General features: G+C 37.1%; 1 protein-coding gene across 2 annotated transcripts in view; it reads left to right on the forward strand.

The window, feature by feature from the left end:
- ABHD17B (abhydrolase domain containing 17B, depalmitoylase) overlaps nt 1-22949 on the forward strand; it is a 56974-nt gene that overhangs the window by 31860 nt on the left and 2165 nt on the right. For both annotated transcript variants that reach the window (XM_046022603.1, XM_046022602.1), the window contains exons 2-4: nt 11510-11979; nt 16312-16491; nt 20676-20883. In XM_046022603.1, the coding sequence (XP_045878559.1) occupies nt 11513-11979; nt 16312-16491; nt 20676-20883 (855 nt within the window). In that variant the 5' untranslated portion in view covers nt 11510-11512. The remainder of the gene's footprint in view (nt 1-11509; nt 11980-16311; nt 16492-20675; nt 20884-22949) is intronic.

A 22949-nucleotide genomic window follows, 5' to 3' on the forward strand; every position in this document is an offset into this window, starting at 1 on the left:
ATGAATGTGGTGCCTGGGTGGCTTAGTCAGTTAAGTATCTGCCTTCTGCTCAGGTCATGATCTCAGAGTCCATGTCCCCACGTTGGGCTCCCTGCTTGGTGGGTGATTTGCCTCTCTAGACCTGCTCGCTGGCTCTCGAGTAAATAAAATCTTTTTTTTTTTTTTTTTTTTAGATTTATGTATTTGACAGATAGAGATTACAAGTAGGCAGAGAGGCAGGCAGAGAGAGAGAGAGGAGGAAGCAGGCTCCCAGCTAAGCAGAGAGCCCGACGCGGGGCTCGATCCCAGGACCCTGGGATCATGACCTGAGCCGAAGGCAGAGGCTTTAACCCGCTGAGCCACCCAGGCGCCCCTCGAGTAAATAAAATCTTAAGGGGCGCCTGGGTGGCTCAGTGGATTGGGCCGCTGCCTTCGGCTCGGGTCATGATCTCAGGGTCTTGGGATCGAGCCCCGCATCGGGTTCTCTGCTCCGCAGCGAGCCTGCTTCCTCCTCTCTCTCTGTCTGCCTCTCTACCTACCTGTGATCTCTCTGTCAAATAAATAAATAAAATCTTTAAAAAAAAAATCTTAAAAAGAAACAAAAAGGTGAATGAATATTCTGCTTCTTTGTATGCACTTAACTCTGTAAAGTATGTGGCTCTCTAAACACCAAACACCATAGCAGTCATGATTTCACTTCTAATTTTGGCAAATGTTGCTACAGATTATTCACTTAGTACCCTTAAAGAATATTGAAGTGAGTTTAATTTTCCTTGCTTTGGTATTGATGATGCCCCTAGGGCTACTAGGGGCTACTACTACTACTACTTTCTCTCTAATAAATAAATAAATCTTTTTTAGAAGTGAGTTTGTTTTTTTTTAAATGGTGGCAGATGAACTGGTTTCTCATAAAATGACTTCTCATTTTATATTATTGACCACCTTTGCATAGTACTGTTATGGTGATTTCCTTTGGATCAGTCTTTGGTATATGTTGCACTTATGGCTCCATTGAACAGAAATGACCTAACATCGGATTCCACCCCTCCCCTTTTTTCATAGTTTCATAGTTGAATATATATTTTTTGCCATCACTTCTGGCTTTATTCTGATCTTTCCTACCTCCTGCTGTTAGTACCCACTTCATTTGTCTGTTTCTGGTGTTAGGCTCTGGTATAAATCTAATTTTTTAATTTCTTTTGTCAGTTTATCTAAAAAAACAGGCTTTAATTTTTTAACCAAAAACACATCAGAAGTGGGTTTGTTTGGGGACACCTGAATGGCTGATTCAGTCAAGCATCTGACTGCTAATTTTGGCTTAAATCATGATCTCAGGTCATGGAATGGAGCCCCTATGGGGCTTGGTGCTTGGCAGGGGATAAGATTCGCGCTCTCTCCCGTTGCCCCTCCTCTCCTCTTTCTCTCTAATAAATCTTTTTTTAGAAATGTGTTTGTTTTTTTTTAATGGTGGCAAATGAACTGGTCTTTACATTTTGTACAGATTTCTCATTTTCAATTATTATTCATTTTTTAATGCTCTGAGATTCATTTTATTAAAAAAATAATAATCTCAGGGTACCTGGGTGGCTCAGTCAAGTTAGGTGACTGCCTTTGGCTCAGGTCATGATCCTAGGGTACTGGAATCAAGCCCCACATCGGGTTCCCTGGGCAGTGGGAGGCCTGCTTCTCCCTCTCCCACTTCCCCCCACCACCCGTTTGTGTTCACTCTCTCTCTGTCTCTGTCAAATAATTGAATGGAATCTTTTAAAATAATAATAATACTCTAGGAGGTGTTGCTCTTATTCTGAATCATTGAGACTTCCAGAAGTCTGATTGCTAAGTAGATGTGCCTTTAACTAATTGGAAGCAGTTGGAGATTTTCTAAGTGACATAATAAATCCTGACTTCCATAAAACTGAATACATATAGTACTTTCCCAGATTTATCCATGAGTGAAGCCAAATTCAAAGTAACTCATTTTCGACTTAACCTAAAGCCTTGTATATCAAAATTTAAGTGGTTTGGGCTCCTGGGTGGCTCAGTGGGTTAAAGCCTCTGCCTTCGGCTCAGGTCATGATCTCAGGGTCCTGGGATCGAGCCCCACATCGGGCTCTCTGCCCAGCAGAGAGCCTGCTTCCTTTCCTCTCTCTCTGTCAGCCACTCTGCCTACTTGTGATCTCTCTGTCAAATAAATAAATAAAATCTTAAAAAAAAAATAAAAATGTTTTAGGACTAGTTCTGTTCATTACTACATCTTGAACCCTAAAAAAAAGATCAGTTGTCCTTTTTTGATGGTGGTTATTTGCATTGATTTGCATTACCAAAAAACTGTTACAAAGAAAATCAAAGGGAATTTTTTTTTTTTCACTAAACCGATATTACTTCAGGAATTGACAGGAGTCATTTCAGTAATTTCTTCTGTCAAAAGAGAAGAAGGAGATATAGTAGGTCATTCTATTTGGAGACATTTTTTAACCTTAGACTTCCTGTTTTGCTGAGAGGGCACTCAGATGTTCATCTTTATTCCTTTGTCATTGAGCAGGAAAAAGTTCTCAGGAGAAGCAGATTCTTAAATTATTCATTCATACAATTTTAGGAAATTCCTCTTGCTATAAGTGAAGTAACTTTGAGTCTTCTGCCAAAAGGGAAACCTTAATTTTCACAATGGACCATCTGTTTAACATTCAGTTGACCTTTTATTTTGTGACTTGATTTTGAGAGGGGTAAGATCTCCTCCCCCTAGAGGCCTGTCCTATTCTGTGCTTCATAACACACTGAATGATGTGGGTAACTAGCTATGCTTTTCCCACCTACATTCCCCAACCCCAAATTAAGTTTATAGTTATAGTTATAAATTATTGTACCCATACAAAAAGCCTACATAATTATTATAAAACATATTTTCTTTCTTTTTAAAAACAGGATTTAGTAAACCTTTTTTTCTTTTTTTGTGGGAGTCTGTCAGGTGCAGAGAATGGAGTTAATCTTACTAATTTACTAACTTGTTCACCCAGAAAATATTAGAAACCCTATTATATGTCAGTTGTTCTTTTTGGCAGTAAAGCCCCAGTGGTAAGGAACCAGATAAAGATTTTTTTTTTTTTTAAGATTTTATTTTTTATTTGACAAAGAGAGATCACAAGTAGGCAGAGAGGCAGGCAGAGAGAGAGGAGGAAGCAGGCTCCCTACAGAGCAGAGAGCCCGACGCCGGGCTCCATCCCAGGACCCTGAGATCATGACCTGAGCCGAAGGCAGCGGCTTGATCCACTGAGCCACCCAGGCGCCCCAGATTTTTTTTTTTTTTTAAGATTTTTTTATTTTAGAGAGAACAAGAGGGGACTGTGGCCATAGGGAAAGGGACAGAGAATCTCAAGCCAACTCCCTGCTGAGCATGGAGCCAGGCCCTTGGTTTCTCTAGGTTTCACTTGAACCTGACAAAATGACATGAGCTGAAACCAAGAGTCGGACACTTTGACTGAGTCACCAGGCACCCTGACCAAATGTGATTTTTGTCCTGTGGCACTCATAGTCTAATTCGTGGCACATTGTCATCATCAGTCTATGAACCCAAGTCCTACTCTTGTTTTATTTACTTTTTTTTTCTTAACCTTCAACGTTCTTTCCTGTTCTGCCTCCACAAGTCTTTACACAGGTCTTTAAATATGTAACATTTATTGTGGTTTTAATTTTCATTAATGATAGTATAGATCTCAGTTTATTCCTTTTTTTCTCACCTAGTACTGTATTTTTTTTTAAAGATTTTATTTATTTATTTGATAGAGAGAGATCACAAGTAGATAGAGAGGCAGGCAGAGAAAGAGAGGGAAGCAGGCTCTCTGCTGAGCAGAGAGCCCGATGTGGGACTTGATCCCAGGACCCTGAGATCATGACCTGAGCCGAAGGCAGTGGCTTAACCCACTGAGCCACCCAGGAGCCCCTAGTACTGTATTTTTAAGCTCTAGCCATCAAACTGCATAATACTCCGTTATCTGCATCCAAAACATTTACTTACTCATTTCCTGGTGATGGAATCTATGTTACTTTCTATACCCTGGTACAAATAATGCTGCAAGCAACCTTGTACATGTTTCTTGAAGGATCTCTGTAAGTATTTCTTTGGAGTTCTTACCTAAGTGGAACTCTGGGTCATAGGTAAGCAGAATGGCATATCAAACAGTTCACAGAAAGGTTCCTATTTTCTTCCCTTGTTCTTACCAATACTTCATATTACTCAGTTTTCTAAATTTTATTTTTTTATAGCTTTAAAGTGATATTTCTTGCATTTTGCTGATAGTTGGTGAGAGTGGCATTTTTTTTCTCCTTTTTTATTTTTATTTGTTTATTTTCAGCATAACAGTGTTCATTGTTTTTGCACCACACCCAGTGCTCCATGCAGTACGTGCCCCTCCCTATTGCCCACCACCTGGTTCCTCAACCTCCCACGCCCCCCCCCTTCAAAACCCTCTGGTTGTTTTTCAGAGTCCATAGTGAGAGTGGCATTTCTTAATGTACTTGATATTGATAGCCTTTTTATCCCTTAAATTGCTTATTACTATCTTCTCCCCATTTGTTCTCCTGAGTTACTGGGTTTTTTTTCTCTTGTTTTTGTAGAAGTTCCTCATTAAGATGCTAACTCTGATAATTTTAGTTGAAAATCGTTATTCCCAAAGCATTTTTCACTGAATAGAAATCTTCATTTGAAGCTAAATCTACCAATATTTTTTCTCTTTTTTTTTTAAGTTATATTAATTTTGCCTTTTAGGTCTGTTAATCCATCTGGAGTTTGTGTTCTGCATACATACTGAGGAGTAGGGCTCTAACTACTTTTGCCAAAGAATATTTGAATTTTTCCAGCACATCTTACTAAAGAATTCATCCTTTCTTACTGCTTTGAGAAACTAGTTTTGTCCTAGGACAGTCTCATTTATACATCCATTTATTAGCACTGTATTCTGTTAAAACTAGGTCTATTTGTTTCTATGTCAGCACTAGTCTGTATTATTTTATTTTATGTAGTCTCTCTTAATACCTGGGAGAGAAAATTCGCAGTTACCCTGCAAATACATACATACTTTAAGCTCACTCTTTGCAAAATTACTTTAGCTTTCCATAGACTTGGTGGTGGTGGCAGTGGCGGTGGCAGGGGGTGGGAGGTGAGGATGGTAAAAAGCTTCCCTTTTTTTAAGAATTTTGTTTTTACGTAACCTGTAGACCTAGTGTTGAACTTAACCCTGAGATCAGAAGTTCCATGTTCTATCAAATCTACCAGCTAAGTACTACATTAAAGAGGTTTATTAAGATGTAATTCTCAGGGCACTTGGCTCAGTAGGTTAAGTGGCTGACTCTTATTCTCGGGGTCTTGAGTTCAAGTCTCTCATTGGGCTCCATCCTGAGCATGGGGCCTACATTTTTTAAAAAGGTGTAATTCATATACTGTACAATCTGTTTACTTAAAATGTACAGATCAGTGATTTTTAATACATTAATAAAGTTCTGCAACCACCACTCAAATTTTAGAGCATTTTCAGTACCCCCATAAGAAACCCTATTGCTCTAGCTATTGCTCTCCTTCCCTCCCATTTTCCATAGCCCTAGACTTAGTCTCTATTGACTTTACTATTCTAGACATTTCATATAAATGGAATCATACAGTAACTGATCTTTTGTGACTGCCTTTCACTTGGTGTAAGTTCTTCAAGATTCTTCTACTTTATACCATGGATCAGTACTTTTGTTTTTGTTTTTTTATGACTGAATGACGTTCCATTACATGGATATACCATATCTTTTTTACCCATTCATCAGTTTATAGACATTTGGATGGTTTCTACCTTCTGGCTATTATGAATTATGCCATTGTGAATATTCATGTACAAGTTTTTGTGTAGACACAGGTTTTCATTTTTCTTGTGTATGTACATAGGAGTGGGATTGCTTGGTCAAATGTTAACACTCCGTACTTAAACATTTTAAGTTTAACCAAACTGTTTTCCAAATTACCTGCACCATTTTACTTGCCACCAACAGTGTATAAAGGTTCCAATTTCTCCATATCCTTGTCAGTTTTGGTCTTTTTTTTTTTTTTTTTTTTTGTCAGTTTTGGTCTTACCTGTCATTTTTATTATAGCCATCCTAACGGGTATGAAGTGGCATCGTTGTGGTTTTCATTTACATTTCCTTAATAACTAATGATGTTGAACATTTTTTCATATACTTGTTAGCCATTTGTATCTTTTTTATGGAAAAATGTCAGATCTTTTGTCCATTTTTTAATTAGGTTGGGTTTTTTGTTCTTTTATGTTACTCAAGAATTTAATTAATATCCTCTAACTTAATTAGTTTATTGGGGTTTTTTATTTTTAATTTTTTAACTTTAAAAACTGTATGTCGTCTTTCGGTTTTTTGATTTTTTTCTTTCTGTTTGTCAGTCTTCTGTAGGTACTCCTTCCACAAAACAGTGGTTATGAGTTCAGGCTCCAGAGTCATTCTGCCACACATACCAGATATTTCTGTCAGTTACCCAGCTGTGTGACCTTTGTTAGGTTACATAACTACTCTAAGCCTCTGTTTCCTCAAATGGAAAAGGGGGTGAATTGACATATCCTTTGTCAGAAGGTTATTCAAAGAATAAATGAGTTATCTAAGAGTCAGCTTTTGGGTCTATTGATACTACTGGGGTTTTTTGTTCACTTATTTTGTTGCTGTCTAGATGCCCTTAATTATTTCTTTGATTTTAACACACTGACAAATAGTTAGAGCTGGACATTTGTAATGAATATAACTATATCAGGTATATTATATCCTCGAATCTATAATTTTATGGTGGTTATATCTGACTCAATAGTCATAATTGTATTTTTCTTCCATGTCTTAAGTTATTATCAATAATAATACCATTATGAACAAGGCAAGTGACCAGTGAGCTCAACATATTTTTCACTTAAATCCCTAACTATTCTTCTACTTCTCTTTATGTTCATATTCCCCAAAGGTTTAGTTTTGGTTTGTTTGGGGATATACTTTTTGTGACTTTTCTTCTCCCTCCATTGCTTGCTTTAAAACAAAACAAAACATTATATTAATTATTCCTTATCATATCTGACATATTTCATAGAATTTTCTTGGATTTATTTTTGTCCTTGCTGGAATTTCTCAAAGAGGGTCTCAGTTTGGTAAGCCTTCTGAGTTTTAGTATGCCTGCACCTAAATTTATTTTATCCTTATCCTTATATTATAATGTTATTTTATCTCTGTAAATTCTAGTTTCAAAGTTTTGGGTTTTTGTCTTTCTCACTTTGAAACTATCTTCCCAGTATCTTCTTGTTTCTAGTGTTGATTTTGAAAAGTCATATGTTCACCTGATTCTTGTTCCTTTGTAGGTAGTCATTCTTTCTAGAAACTTTCATATTTTTGTTTCTGGCAGTCTTAATATTGACTATAATTTGCCTAGTCTGTGAGAATTTTCTCAGTTATTTGGCATTCAATCTGAGCAATTGCAGGCTGAATTTTTTCTTTAATTTTGAGAAATTCCTAGATTCTTGTCTTTATTTTCTCCTCTTCTTCTCCCTCTAGGACCTTTATAATATTGATACTGGTATTTCTACTTCTATTTTCCTTAAATTTTCTTTTATGTTTTCTCTATCATCATCCCTTTCATCCTGAAAAATTCCCTATTTGGGAATTCTTTAATCTGATCTTTCAGTTTACTAATACATTCTTTAGTTACTGAATCTTGTACCTAATCCATCAGGCTAATTCTTTGTTTCAGATACTGATTTCTCTAAATCAGGGATTCCAGTTGGATTTTCTTCATGACACTTTTCCACTACATCTTTAAGTATTCTCTTCTTTAAAAACTGGCTCCTTATAATTTTTTTTCCCCCAAGATCTTGTTTTTAAGAGGCACCTGGGTGGCTCAGTCAGTTAAGCATCTACCTTTGGCCCAGGTCATGATCCCGGGTCCTGCATCTGGCTCTCTGCTTGTGCTCTCTCTATCTGACAAAAAAACAAAATCTTAAAAAAAAAGAAAAAAGAGTAAAAATATTTTAAATAATCATCTCTATACCCAGTGTGAGGCTTGAACTTATAGCCCTGAAAGAGTCATATGCTACACTGACTAAGCCAGCCTACCACCGACCACTGTTTTAAATCCTTATTTTGTCTGGTCCAAAATTCTGCTCTAAATTATTTAATTAGTCATCTGTTGTTTGCTGTTGTGTACTTTCAGGTGTTCATCATTTTACCCCTACAGTTATTTACTGCCTTGTCTCTTTAAGACTTTGTTAGCTAAGAACTGGTGAATGATATATTTTTATTCCGATGAATTTTATATAAAACAAATGGGACTTAAAATAACCTAAATTTAGCAAGATATTTAACGTTTTTAATTTCAAGAATAAAATTTTTTCCTCAATAACTTGTTTAGCTCTGATGATACTAAAATTTAGGTTATACTTCTTTCTTAAGCAAGTCTATGTTGCTGTCCTATACCAGGCCTATTATTAGAAAAGTGATAATTTGCAAGTTTTTATTATTAAATGGACACCACTTAATCTGGTTTGGGGCTATGGTGGTAGGAATAATTTCTTCCACTGCCATTAAGAAGTAAGGTTTTTGGGGACGCCTGGGTGGCTCAGTGGGTTAAAGCCTCTGCCTTCGGCTCGGGTCATGATCCCAGGGTCCTGGGATCGAGCCCCGCATCGGGCTCTCTGCTCAGCAGGAGCCTGCTTCCCTTCCTCTCTCTCTCGCTGCCTCTCTGCCTATCTGTGATCTCTGTCAAATAAATAAATTAAAAAAAAAATAAGTAAGGTTTTTGGTTGCCTGGGTGGCACAGTTTGTTCAGCCTCTGACTTAGGCTCAGGTCATGATCCCAGAGTCCCAGGATGGATTCCCACCCACATCAGACTACCTCCTCAGCAGAGAGCCTGCTTCTCCCTCTGACCCTCCCTTGTCTCATTCACTCTCAAAAATCAAAATCTTTAAAAAAAAAAGTCTAGTTGTCCTTTCATTAGGGTAGATCCTGGCACTGCACCTTTTCCCCTTCTCTGCTTTGGTGTTCATCCCCAGAAGCAACTCTGCATATTACATCCGTTTAGTCAGCCACATTTGTTTTTAATTACATTATTACCATATATAAAAGTCTTCATGTTCAAGAGGTAAATTATAGGAACGCAAGCTTTTAATTGACTCTTGAGGGTCAGCAGTTGCTACTTGTAAGGTAATTGGAAGCAAGAAATAGCTGTAGAAAGATTATTAAGCAGATAGCATTAATAATATCATACCTTGGGGCACCTGGGTGGCTCAGTGGGTTAAGCCTGTCTTTGGCTCAGGTTGTGATCCCAAGGTCCTGGGATTGAGTCCCCCTTATCTCTGCTTAGCGGGGAGCCTGTCCCCCCCCCCCCCCGCCTACTTGTGATCTCTGTCAAATAAATAAGTAAAATCTTAAAAAAATAATATCATACCTTATACCTAATTTTTTTTTCCCCCCTAGGTCATCTCCTTCTCTTAAACCGACCCTTTGAACTTTTCTTTCCTGCCATCCTCTTCACCACGTCCCATATCCTCCTGACCAGGATAATAAATTTGTAGCCAAATCATATAGTAGACATCACTAATTTATGACATGTTTTTTGCCTGCCAAGCCTTGCCTATGCCCTTAGAATCCTTCTCAGTATAGTATTTCACGGAGCCAGTTAGAGTAACCACTAAAGATGACACCTCATTGTCATTTCTATTTTATCAAACTCTTTTTCCAGCTAGACTCTGACATTAACTTACTCGTGCTATAATTTTTTGAAGGTTGAAAAGGATTAAAGATAGACTAGCAAATACAGGTGTTTCCTATTATCCAAGAGACACTTTCCTGCCCTCCTCTTACTTTTTAAAAGCCTTTTATATCACTCCTATCTTTGTTTCTCTATGTGGTGTTTCTCCAGCTGTGGTGTTTCTCCTCCTTTTTACCTAATTAGTTTACACTGGGAAATTAGTACATGTCTGTTGAGCATATGAGCAAGACTTTGATTCTGTGGTGGGTGAAAAGGACATTTTTTTACTTTCCAGATGGTGTGCTGTACATTTTTTTTTTCCATCCTCCTGTTTAGATTTTTTTGTAGAAGATTAGGTGCCACCAAAGCTCTAGAAGGTATTCGTTTTGAATGTCTTCTTCCTGGAACTAAGCAATCATCACCTACTGCTAAAAAGAGGTAAATTTGAGAAAGGACAAAATAAAAAGAAATGGCTAGTATTACCCTGTTTTTGTTCATGATTTAATATCAGCTAAGTACTTGAAAAATATTAATGAAAAAGACAGAGTGGACCATCCTTAAGTGTGCCATCTGTATCCCCAGTACTGTAGTGTATGTCCTAACCACATCATGATACTTGTTCTTCACAACCAGGCATTGACCTCATATACTTAGGAAGACAATGAGGTTTGAAAGGGTAAACAATTGGGGCTCCTGGGTGGCTCAGTGGGTTAAAGCCTCTGCTTTTGGCTCAGGTCATGATCCCAGGGTCCTGGGATCAAGCCCCTCATCTTCCTCTCTGCTCAGCGGGGAGCCTGCTTCCTCCTCTCTCTCTCTGCCTGCCTCTCTGCCTACTTCTGATCTCTGTCTGCCAAATAAATGAATAAAATCTTAAAAGAAAAAAAGGTAAACAATTGCCTAAGAGCAAACAGCAGCTAGTAAGTGGTAGAGTTGGGACTCTACTCCAACTGTATCTGACTTCAAACCTGATATCCACTCCTTCCCATCTAACCATATAGGAAATATTAGCAGATTTTTTTTTTGTAGACTTTATATTGTAGCCTTTTTAATTTGGGCAATAATTACATATAGACATATGTTTTAATGTTTCATAGGTTATTTGAGCCACTGGAACTATGGCTAAAAGAAATGATAGGCATCTGAGACAAATAGTTTTCTGAGCCTTTGAGGCAGTATAGCCCAGGGATGTAGAACAGTGTTGAGCCTTTTGTCAAATCCTGGCCCCACTGCTGCCTTACACTGTACAAGCTGCTTTTCTCAAATCAGCCATGGTGGTTTAGAGGATTAAATGTGGTAATACACATAGAATACCTGCCAAATAGCAAGCATTTCATTTATGAAAATGAACAATGTATATGGTATCGTTTCCATAGATTCTGAGAACTTTCACTGACTTAAAATTACACTTTACTCTAAGATACTTCATACCTCCTATGCTGTTATCAATAGAGCAGTAACAAATATTACCTCTACTCTTCATATTAGTTTTCATATTTTGGTTAAATATCATAATATATAATCACTACTATTTGAGACATCCTATAATGGTTGAGTATCTCCTGATCAGGAATATTTGCCTAAAAGAGGATTTCAGTTACTTCTAGAATGATTCCAAAAATCTGTTCAGGCAAAGGATACTTGAAATAATAGTAGTAGACACTAAACAGCAGTAGAATTTACCAGTGCCTTTATTTTAACCTTCTGTTGTATGAAAATGCAGAATCCATATTCAATAATTAAAACATTTGCTATTTCTTCTTTTTCAGAAAATGAATAATCTTTCATTTAGTGAGCTATGTTGCCTCTTCTGCTGTCCACCTTGCCCTGGGAAAATTGCTTCAAAATTAGCGTTTTTGCCACCTGATCCTACTTACACGTTGATGTGTGATGAAAGTGGAAGCCGCTGGACTTTACATCTATCAGAACGAGCAGACTGGCAATACTCTTCTAGAGAAAAAGATGCTATTGAGTGTTTCATGACTAGAACCAGTAAAGGCAACAGAATTGCCTGCATGTTTGTGCGTTGTTCACCCAACGCCAAATATACTTTACTCTTCTCACATGGAAATGCTGTTGATCTCGGGCAGATGAGCAGCTTTTACATAGGACTTGGATCACGGATTAATTGTAATATATTCTCATATGATTATTCTGGATATGGCGCAAGTTCTGGGAAACCAACAGAGAAGAACCTCTATGCAGATATCGAAGCTGCTTGGCTTGCTCTTAGGACTAGGTAAATCGTGATTGGAAATTATTTTGCACATTTATTATGATGGTTAACTAAAATTGTCTTATATTAAAAAAGTAGTTTTGGGGTACCTGGGTGGCTCAGTGGGTTAAAGCCTCTGCCTTCGGCTCAGGTCATGATCCCAGAGTCCTGGGATAGAGCCCCACGTCGGCCTCTCTGCTCAGGAGGGAGCCTGCCTCTCTGCCTACTTGTGATCTCTGTCAAATAAATAAAATCTTAAAAAAAAAATTAAATCTTTTTAAAAAGAAAGAAAAGAATTAAGCTCTTAGATTGTAATTTTAAATTTTAAAAAATAGCATAGTTTTTTTTTTTAAGTGATTTTTTTTTTTTTTTTTTAAGATTTTATTTATTTGAGAGAGCACAAGCCAGGAGAGAGAGTGAGAAGCAGGCCTCCTATGAGCAGGGAGCTGGATGTGAGGCTCGATTCTAGGATCCTGAGATCATGACCTGAGCCAAAGGCAGATGCTTAACTGACAGAGTCACAAAGGCACCCCAGAATTACATAGATCTCATTTGTGTCTGTTAGTGCATGTGTGTGATTTTCTTTAAAATTTAAGCCAATGACAAATACTTGGTTTTATAAACATGTAGAGTGTGGTATAAAAATATTTATTCAAAGTTGCAATACAACATTTCAAGGGATGAGAAATAACTGACTTAGCTAATGATTTACTTAATCTATCATTAAGAGTATAAGAGGCTGGATTGTTTCTGTTAAAATCATAAACCAGGGTTTGCATTATTTTATGTAGTAGTCTCTTAGAAGTATGACTTACAGGTATTTTATTGGAACTAATTAAAGTATCCATTCTGTAAAAGTGAGATTTTTTTACTTTGCATTCTGGACTAATAAAATTTGGAAACATGATCTCATGTAAAGAAAAGGTAATTTATGGGGCGCCTGGGTAGCTCAGTGGGTTAAAGCCTCTGCCTTCGGCTCAGGTCATGATCTCAGGGTCCTGGGATTGAGCCCTGCATTGGGCTCTGCTCAGTGGGGAGCCTGCTTCCCTTCCTCTCTCTCTCTGCCTGCCTCTCTGCCTGCTTGTGATCTCTGTCAAATAAGTAAAATCTTTAAAAGAGAAAAGTAATTTATGATAAATCCTTTTCTTTTTAAGATTTTATTTATTTGAGAGAGAGAGCCAGCGCAAGCTGGGGGAGCAGCAGGCGGAGGGGCTCCTGCTGAGAAACAGAGAAGCAGGCTCCCTGGTGAGCAAGGAGCTTGATGTGGGACATGGGACTGACTGACTGAGCCACCCAGGTGCCCTATGATAAATCATTTTAAGCAAATTCTCTTATCATTTCAGTTATTCTTTAGTTATAACAGTACGTTTTTGAGAACTAGAAATTGCTTTAATCTTTCCTAGTCATCAGTATTGAAAAATAGTGCTGTTTTGTAGATTTCTGGGTTTTTCCATCAGTTGGTTCATGTACAATGAAGATATCTTAGTTCAGGTTATTCCTCATATTATCCACTGATGAGCTAGCTACCTGATTTCCAAAGTATTTTAGACTAAAGCTAAAGGACTCAAAACTTATCATTCATAATTTAATATTTAAATATTAATGGTTTTAGTTAGAACCTCCACAATTTTGTTAGTAGGCATAACCATTTTTACAAAATACTTTTTGAAGCATTTAATCCTATAAGATACATAATAAAACTATGTTCTCATAAACTTAAAAACTGCCTTGGGCCCTGGGTGGCTCAGTTGGTTAAGCAGCTGCCTTCAGCTCAGGTCATGATCTCAGGGTCCTGGGTTGGAGTCCTGCACTGGGATCCTTACTCAGCAAGGAATCTGCTTCTCCCTCTCTCTCTGCCTGCTCCTCCCCCTGCTTGTTCTCATTCTCTCTCTCTATGTGTCAAATGAATAAAATCTTAAAAAAAAAAATGGGGTTACTAATCTAACAAAAGAAAAATACTTTAAAAAAAAATGCCTTAAATGACCAGAGTTAAAATCTGTTTCAGGTATAATGATGTCAGTCCCCTCAGTTGTACAAACAAAAATAAATGAGTTCCCACTTTCCAGACTCAGCCAATTGAATCTAGTTATAGTACCTGTCAGGAAAATATGATTAATATTTTTAATGACAGATTTATTGAGATACAGCTCATTTTAAAGTATAACTTCAGTGGGGAAAAAAAGAAGTATAACTTCAGTGGATTAGAACAGCTTTTAAGAATGCTAAGTTCTAGCAGATAGCCTTCATTTTTAGTGCTTCTCAGTAACATGAAAAGGTAACTTTATTCAGCCAGAACATACTAGTATTCAATTCAGTGTTCTAGGTATATGTTATAAAAAAAAACCTTGTAGGTGGTTAACTTTTTCCTATCTTTCATCTTGTCTGATCAATTTGAAGGAAACTTTATAAAATTTCTAGTCTTGATTTAATTCATCTTTTTAAACAAAGTTGACCACACATACTTAATGAATGAGAAACAAGGGCTGACTAGATGAATTTCTAAGTAGTACAACAGTCTTTGAGCTCATTATCTGTGTGTTATTGAAAAGTCACTGGCCTAGGAGTTAGGGTACCTGGGTTCTAATTATAGGTCTGCCACTGATTTATTCTGACTTTGAACATCTACTTCATAAGCAGCTGAACTAGATTAGATAGTCTTTAAAGTCCTTTCTAAGTTGTGCTTTTCTGAAATTCTATTACTGTTTTGAGTTCTTTGATGCTAAATTGGCATCTCCTACTCTGGAGCTTTGCCATTGCTAACATTAGCCTAAAACCCATAGTTACCATCCATCAGTTCTGCTATTCAGCTAAGAGCAACCACACAGCCTCAAGAGTTAATGCTGATGATGGAAGTGTTCATTTTCTTCTTCTTCTTCTCCTTCTTCTTTTTTAAGATTTTATTTATTTATTTGACAGAGACACATCAAGAGAGTGAACACAAGCAGGGGGGTGTGAGTGGGAGAGGGAGAAGCAGGCTTCCCACTGAGCATGGAGCCCGATGCAGGACTTGATCCCAGGACTCTGGGATCATGAGCTGAAGGCAGATGCTTAATGACTGAGCCACCCAGGCACCCCTAAATATTCATTTTTGTAACTTAACTCCTGTGAAGAATTACAGTCAGGTCTTGTAAAGAAAAAGACTTGTCTCTCTCTCTCTCTCTCTTTTTTTTTTTTTTTTTTTTTTTTTGAAGATTTTATTTATTTATTTATTTGAAAGAGATCAAAAGTAGGCAGAGAGGAGGAAGCAGGCTCCCTGTTGAGCAGAGAGCCTGATGCAGGGCTCGATCCCAGGACCCTGGGATCATGACCTGAGCCGAAGGCAGAGGCTTTAACCCACTGAGCCACCCAGGCACCCCTGCAGCAGTTTTAAAGGAGATAAGACAATACTTGAGATTTTAGCATGAAGTTTGTTCATAATTAACTGAATCATAAAGTATTTGAAATTTTCTTTGGTATCTTTATATTTCCAATCATTAGTCCATAGTAAAGGCAACTTTCAGGAAAAATAGTAATTTATTTTCAGCTAAAATGTATATATATTTTATTCCATAAAGTAACTATAGGTAGCCCTTTTCATCACTATGACCAACTTCACAAAAAATAAAGTGATGGGCGCCTGGGTGGCTCAGTCGTTAAGCATCTGCCTTCGGCTCAGGGTATGATCCCAGGGTCCTGGGAGGAAGCCCCGCATTAGGATCCCTACTCAGGGCAGGCTTCCCCCTTTTCCACTCCTTCTTATGTTCCCTCTCTCATTGTATCTCTCTGTCAAATAAATAAATTAAAATATCTTTTAAAAAATAAATTGAGCCACTTTTGAGGTGTAGACAAAGAACTTTTGTAATAATGAATGGAAAATAAACAGTCTATTAAACATCAGTCTACTAAAATATTAGTGATGTGGGGCTCCTGGGCAGCTACGTTTGGCTCAGGTCATGATCCTGGGGTCCTGGGATCGAGCCCCAACATTGGGTTTCCCGCTCAGTGGGAAGCCTGTGTATCTCTCAGTCTCTCTCTTTCTTTTTTTCTCTCTCTCTCAAATAAATAAATAAAACATTTTAAGTAAGTAAAATATTAGTGATTATGCCACATTGAATTGCATGAATTATTCAATGAAGTCATTTAAGTTTGAAATTTTAAAAGACCTCAGCAGTTATTTTTCCAAAAGATGAAACAGATGAAATAGGTTAAGAATATAGATTTTATTGTAGCATTAAATATGATAATGATGATAAAGTTGGCATTATCTCATTCTAAATTGTCCTATTATAAGATTAAGTCCTTAGAAAATGATTGAATATTTCATACCAGCCCAACTCTCCATCTTTTTTTTTTTTTTTTAATTTTTGAACTTTATAGATATGGCATTCGCCCTGAAAATGTGATTATATATGGCCAAAGTATAGGGACAGTACCATCTGTGGATCTTGCTGCTCGGTATGAGAGTGCTGCTGTTATTCTTCATTCTCCTTTGACTTCGGGAATGCGAGTTGCTTTTCCTGATACCAAGAAGACCTACTGTTTTGATGCGTTCCCAAAGTAAGTATCAATATTCAAAATCGTTTAATTCAAAGAAACTTTTAAGGGCATTTAGTTACATCACCTAAGATAGTCATAATGCAGTTCATTCAGGCATAAACCTCTCTTTCACGTATATTATAGAATTAGTGAAATTAATTTTTGAAAAGGTTGGTGGCAGGAGCCCAGTCAGGAGGCTGAAATATTGGAGCAATAGTAATCCTGATGAAAAGAGCTGAGGGCCTTATACCCCAGAGAGTGGCATTGACTTAATTTGAGAAATGAAATTGACAGAACTGAGTGTCAAGAGTGAATAGAGGATGCTAAACAAAAGAACTTAAGTATAATTCCCAGGGTTCTGACTTGAGCTGCTAATGAATAATGGTACCATTCAGTGAGACATATACTGGCTTAGAGGAAGAGTAAAGGGAAAATGAGACATGTGCATAAAAATTAGTGAATGGCATCTAATTAATGATAACTGATTTGTAAAAGAAGTGAATTGCAAAAAAGTTCTGTCTTAAATTAACTTAAGTGTTGCCACCACAAAGTCTGCAAACACAGTTTTATTCAAATTTGAAAGGAGGACTACTTCTCAAGACAAGATGGAAGTTCCTCCAGCTCCTCTTCATAACTAGAAACACCTGGTGGCCCGTTTTACTCAGAGAAGGCAAAAGGGAGAATCTGGCAATTTCAGTCATATTTCTTTTCCCCAGTTGGCAGCTATACAGAGATTTTTTGGTGACTGATAGATGGGCCAAAGGCCAGAGTCATTACTTGCTTTTTATGAAAACAAGGATCATTTCAAAAGCAAACTTTTTCATCATTAGCCAGGCAGTGATCACTTTCTTAGGGAAACTTACGGTGGGAGTATATGAGCAGGCTGTGGGAGGTTTTTTTGTTCTTATATTAATTTAGGGTTTGTTGTTTTAGATAATGGTATATTGGAAGGTATGTGCATTATACTGCTTCTGTCTAATAGAAAAGTAAGAATGATGGAGGGAGTATTTTTGCCATCCTGTATCTCTCTCCAGCTCACTCTTTCATTTCTGCTACATCAACAAAGACAGCAGTACTGAACTGCAGACTGTTTGAAAAAGAACATAGATTTCTTTTTATTTGTTATAATTCCTTTACTATCGAACATTTGATAGCAAATAACATAGCCAACCAAGCATTTTTCCTTAACAAATGCAGCCTTGAATTATTTCATTGATATCCTTTTTCAAGATTGTATCCTCATTTTATAATGCCTTCTTTCTCTCTGGAAAGATTTTTTTTTTTTTAAGCATTCAAATTTGTTTGTAAGGTCTCTGTGCACTTTATGTCTCTTTTAAGTCGCCTTTTTAAACTGTTTTGATCTCTGATAACTTGAAGTGTTCTGATAATTCTTGTTGTCCCATATGTAAGAGTGAGGAACTAAAGAGCTAATATGAAGCAGGTGGTTAAGCTTTGTTGAGTGCGAGCTTCACCATACAGTCATCTGGTCAAATCAGTTCCTTGGGGATCCCACCCTATGTCTCTATTTCTATATCTTTCCTCTTAAAGTGTATATAGTCTCCAACAAGGAGTCTTTCTAAAAGTCCTCTCTGTAGGAATGAGGCCTGGCTGCCAGCATTCTGGGGACCCAGTACAGAAAATGGGTTCATAGCAGCAGTATATATGTTTACACATATGTGTGTTTACCTCTTGCCTCAAACTGTTCTTACAATTGCCCGGTCCACATAACCTTCAGTTTTGGGTAGAGAGCCGCTACCATTTTTACAAAAATAAGGGGAAAGAATCTGGAGGAGAGGGACCTCTTTATTAAACAGACTTTGTTTTTTAATGTAATGTTAGTCACCATACAGTATATCATTAGTTTTTGATGAAGTGTTCCATGATTCATTGTTTGTGTATCCAATGCTCCATGCAATCCGTGCCCTCCTTAATACCCATCACCAGGCCAACCCATCCCCACACCCCCTCCCTTTTAAAACCCTCAGTTTGTTTTCCCAGAGTCCATAGTCTCATGGTTCTGTCTCCCACTCCCGATTTCCCCCCCTTCATTTTTCCCTTTCTTCTCCTAATGTCCTCCATGCTGTTCCTTATGTTCCACAAATACGTGCAACCATATGATAATTGACTTTCTCTGCTTGACTCAACTTCACCTAGCATAATCTCCAGTCCCACCCATGTTGATGCAGAAGTTGGGTATTCATCCTTTCTGATGGCTGAGTAATAATTCCATTGTATATATGGATCACATCTTCCTTATCTATTTGTCTGTTTTAGGGCATCTCAGCTCTTTCCACCATTTGGCTATTGTGGACATTGCTGCTATGAACCTTGGGTTGCATGTGGCCCTTCTTTTCAGCACATCTGTGTCTTTGGGGTAAATACCCAGTAGTGCAATTGCTGGGTAATAGTGCAGCTCTATTTTTAATTGTTGAGGAACCTCCACACTGTTTTCCAAAGTGGCTGCAACAACTTGGGTTTCCACCAACATCGTAAGAGGGTTCCTCTTATCCACAACCTCTCCAACATTGGTTGTTTCTCACCTTGTCAATTTTTGCCATTCTTACTGGTATGAGGTGTTATCTCAGTGTGGTTTTGATTTGAATTTCCCTGATGGCTAATGATGATGAACATTCTTTCATGTGTCTGTTAGCCATTTGTATGTCTTTCTGGGGAAGTGTCTGTTCATGTCTTCTGCCAGTTTTTTGACTTACTTGTTTTTTAGGTGTTGAGTTTGAGAAGTTCTTTATAGATCTTGAATTTCAGCCCTTTGTCTGTAATGTCATTTGCAAATATCTTCTCCCATTCTGTGGGTTGCCGCTTTGTTTTGTTGACTGTTTCCTTTGCTGTGCAGAAGCTTTTTATCTTGATGAAGTCCCAAAAGTTCATATTTGCGTTTGTTTCCCTTGCCTTTGGAGACATGTCTTGAAAGAAGTTGCTATGGCCAATATAAAAGAGATTACTGTCAATGTTCTCCTAAGATTTTGATGTATTCCTGTCTCACATTGAGATCTTTAATACATTTTGAGTTTATCTTTGTGTATGATGTAAGAGAATGGTAGAGTTTCATCCTTCTGTGTATAGATATCCAGTTTTCCCAGCCCCGTTTATTGAAGAGACTGGTTTTTTTACCATTGGATATTTTTTCCTGCTTTGTTGAAGATTAGTTGACTGTAGAGTTGAGAGTTCATATCTGAGCACTCTGTTGTGTTCCACTGATTTATGTGTTTGTTTTTGTGCCAGTACCATGCTACCTTGGTAATCACAGCTTTGTAATACAGCTTAACATCAGGCAGTGTGATGCCCCCAGCTTTGTTTTTCTTTTTCAACATTTCCTTGGCAATTTGGGGTCTTTTTTGGTTCCATATAAATTTAAGGATTGTTAAACAGACTTTGAACTAATTCTGTAAACTCCTCTCACCTGCCTGCATCCCCATATCAATTCCTAGCCTTCTGGGATATCCCATGGTATAAATTGGATTGTTTCTTCAGTTTACCTTGTATCCCCCAAAAATTGGCTTTTTCCCACAATTAATCTATTATCCCACTTATTTATCTGCCTTCCAGCTCCAATATTTTATGTTGTATTACATTCTCCCTAGTTTTGTGAGTTGATAACCCCAAAACAAAAACAAAGAAAGATTTTGCTGTCATTTTAGTAGATTAAAGGGGGAGAAAAAAATAAGAGTGCAGAGGTATATAAAGTTAGCACATACCTGAATAGTCCTTAGTTTCCTCCTCTCCTTCCAACCTACGTTTGTGCTAAACGTTGTTTGGGGTGCCTTCGGCTGAGGTCATGATCCCAGGGTCCGGGGATCAAGCCCCACATCCAGATTCCCTGCTCAGCAGGGAGTCTGTTTCTCCCTCTGCCTCTCCCCTGCACCCAACTTGTGCCTTTTCTCTTGCTCTCAAATAAATAAATCTTTAAAAAAAAACAACAACAACATTGTAGAAAGGTACGGTAGGTTGCCAGTAACCATTGAATGATTCCCTCAAAACAGAAGTGCGTGAAGTTAGGCAATCTTAGGATAAGGAGTTTGTAAAGTAACTTTTAAATCTTATTTGAAATCCAAGAAGCATCTGTTTCTTCTGAGTTGATTCAAGGACCATTCTGATATTTGAATGATCTGTCAGGATATCAGAAGAAAGTAAGTTTCATGTTCCTTTTCATAGCTAATTCATTGACTTTATCCCCCTTTCTTTTACAGCATTGACAAAATCTCTAAGATAACCTCTCCGGTATTAATAATTCATGGGACTGAAGATGAAGTCATTGACTTTTCACATGGCCTCGCACTGTTTGAGCGTTGCCAAAGACCTGTGGAGCCTCTGTGGGTTGAAGGGGCAGGTCACAATGATGTGGAACTTTATGGACAATACCTTGAAAGGTTGAAACAGTTTGTGTCACAGGAACTGGTAAATTTGTAAAATATTCTGTAAATTTGCATACTGGGTTTTCTTTTCTTGCTGAACTGCACTCTTTGGTAAATAACATAAAACCTGAAGGTTTTGTTTGCAAATCATGTCAGTTGCCTTCATAAATGTACAGGTAATGATTTGTTAACAGACTTAATGAAGGTTTTTATTACCAGAACTAGAAACTGGAAATAACAGTATCATGCAGTCAGGCTGTGTAATTTATATTTTTTTCTGTGAATTTTTTTTAAACATCAAAATGAGTACTGTATGAAATTTTAATTCTATAAAATCAAATGCTGTAAAAGTATTGCCAAGTGCTTTTGCATATCAAATTTATAGATATTTTTAAAACATCTCAACGTACTAAATCTTATCCAGGTATACAAATGAATATTCTTCAATAAAAAGCTGTATATCTAAAACAGTTCAAGTACTCATAATAGAATAAACTGTATGAAAACGTGCAAATTCACTAGAGATGACCTAAACCCTGTTGTACAGGGATTGAGGTTTAAACAGTTATTTTATTGTAAAATACATTGAATTTTCTGTATTCCCTGGTTATCATACATTTTCTCCTTTTAAAAAATGATGTAAGTCTTAATTTTTATGCCATCTGTTAATTTACCAACTAGTTACCTTGTAAATGAGAAGTCATGATAGCACTGAATGACTCTTAACTAGTTCTGAATTATAGGTTTGGTACTGTGAGGCAACTACTTAAAATTTTCGTTTTTATTATTTAAAAAGGCATTTAGAGCTTCAAGAATGATTTTGTATGCAATGTTGTTTTAAATTTTGACTAATCTCATAGAATTGCAGTACTCTTCATTATAAGAAAACCTGAAGAGTCCATTAGATGTTCTTCAAGACCACAAACAGGCTGACTATTTGGTTGTTTTTCACCTTGGCTATTTTTAATAGGATCTATTGTTTTAGATTACTATCTGAGAATTTCATGGATTCACTCCTGGAATACAGGAGATAAGAGAACATTTAATTCATAACTTTTATATTAACCAATGTAGTAAAAAATAAAACTCACACACAAAAACTAAGTTGCCTTTCCTTGAATGAATCCTGCTTGAATTAAACAATGAAAGAAAAATAAAAATAAAATTAACGGTATGTAGTCTAATTTGTAAATGAATGAATATTGAAATAATACACACTGTGGATATATTTTAAGGCCTTATGTAGTTTTAATTGTTCTGCTTGTTCTGTGGTTATGTCTAAGACTATAGTATATGATTCTCTTCAAAGTATATCAAGTATTGTGAATGCTTTGGTTCAGATGTGTCAAATTAACAGTAAAACAAAATATACCACCCAGCTGTGCTTGTTTGCCTTCTTCCATGCTTCCATCCCTTACCATAAAGACTGAAAACATTTACCATTCATCTTTATAGAACATAGTTGTGCAGTTTTCTCATCACTTCTTCTTTTGGAGAAGTTTCTTCTCAAGATTGTTGTGGAGCTACTGTACAGTTCCTTTTGTTGCACAACCTGCACCCCAGAGTTTAGCTCTGTGTTTTCTTTGATTACTTGTTAAATTTAAAATATTAATCATACTAATTCAGTATTCATTCATTCAACAAATATTTATTGAATGTCTAAATCATGTAATACTCTATGCCAGCTTTTAAAGGTTGACATGGAACATGTTCTCATAGACTTCTCAGTATTACCAAGGACACAGATACCTTATTAGTGTTTGGATAAGGGCTGAGGAAGATTTGTAGCTTATTATAACAGGTTAATTGTACTTTATGGAGGGGAACATGTGGAGAAGGCCAAGGAAGAGTTTCACAAAGTGATACTTGATATAAATTTTGAAGGATACCTCAACCCGGTGGCCAAGGGAAATCATTGCTAGCTGAAGGGAACAGTATGTGGAAGCCTAGAGGAAGGACAGTGCATTTGAAGTGTAAAAAGCCTGGCCAGAAGTCAAGAGGAACAGATGGCATAAAGATGAAGCTCACAAATTGGTTAGGGGCACAATTATATGTGATGTCATGGACCCTGATTATTATCCTACATACAATAGAAAGCCATTGATAGGA

Source organism: Meles meles, chromosome 11 (assembly GCF_922984935.1).
Source record: "Meles meles chromosome 11, mMelMel3.1 paternal haplotype, whole genome shotgun sequence".
In the NCBI taxonomy this organism is placed as follows: Eukaryota; Metazoa; Chordata; class Mammalia; order Carnivora; family Mustelidae; genus Meles; species Meles meles.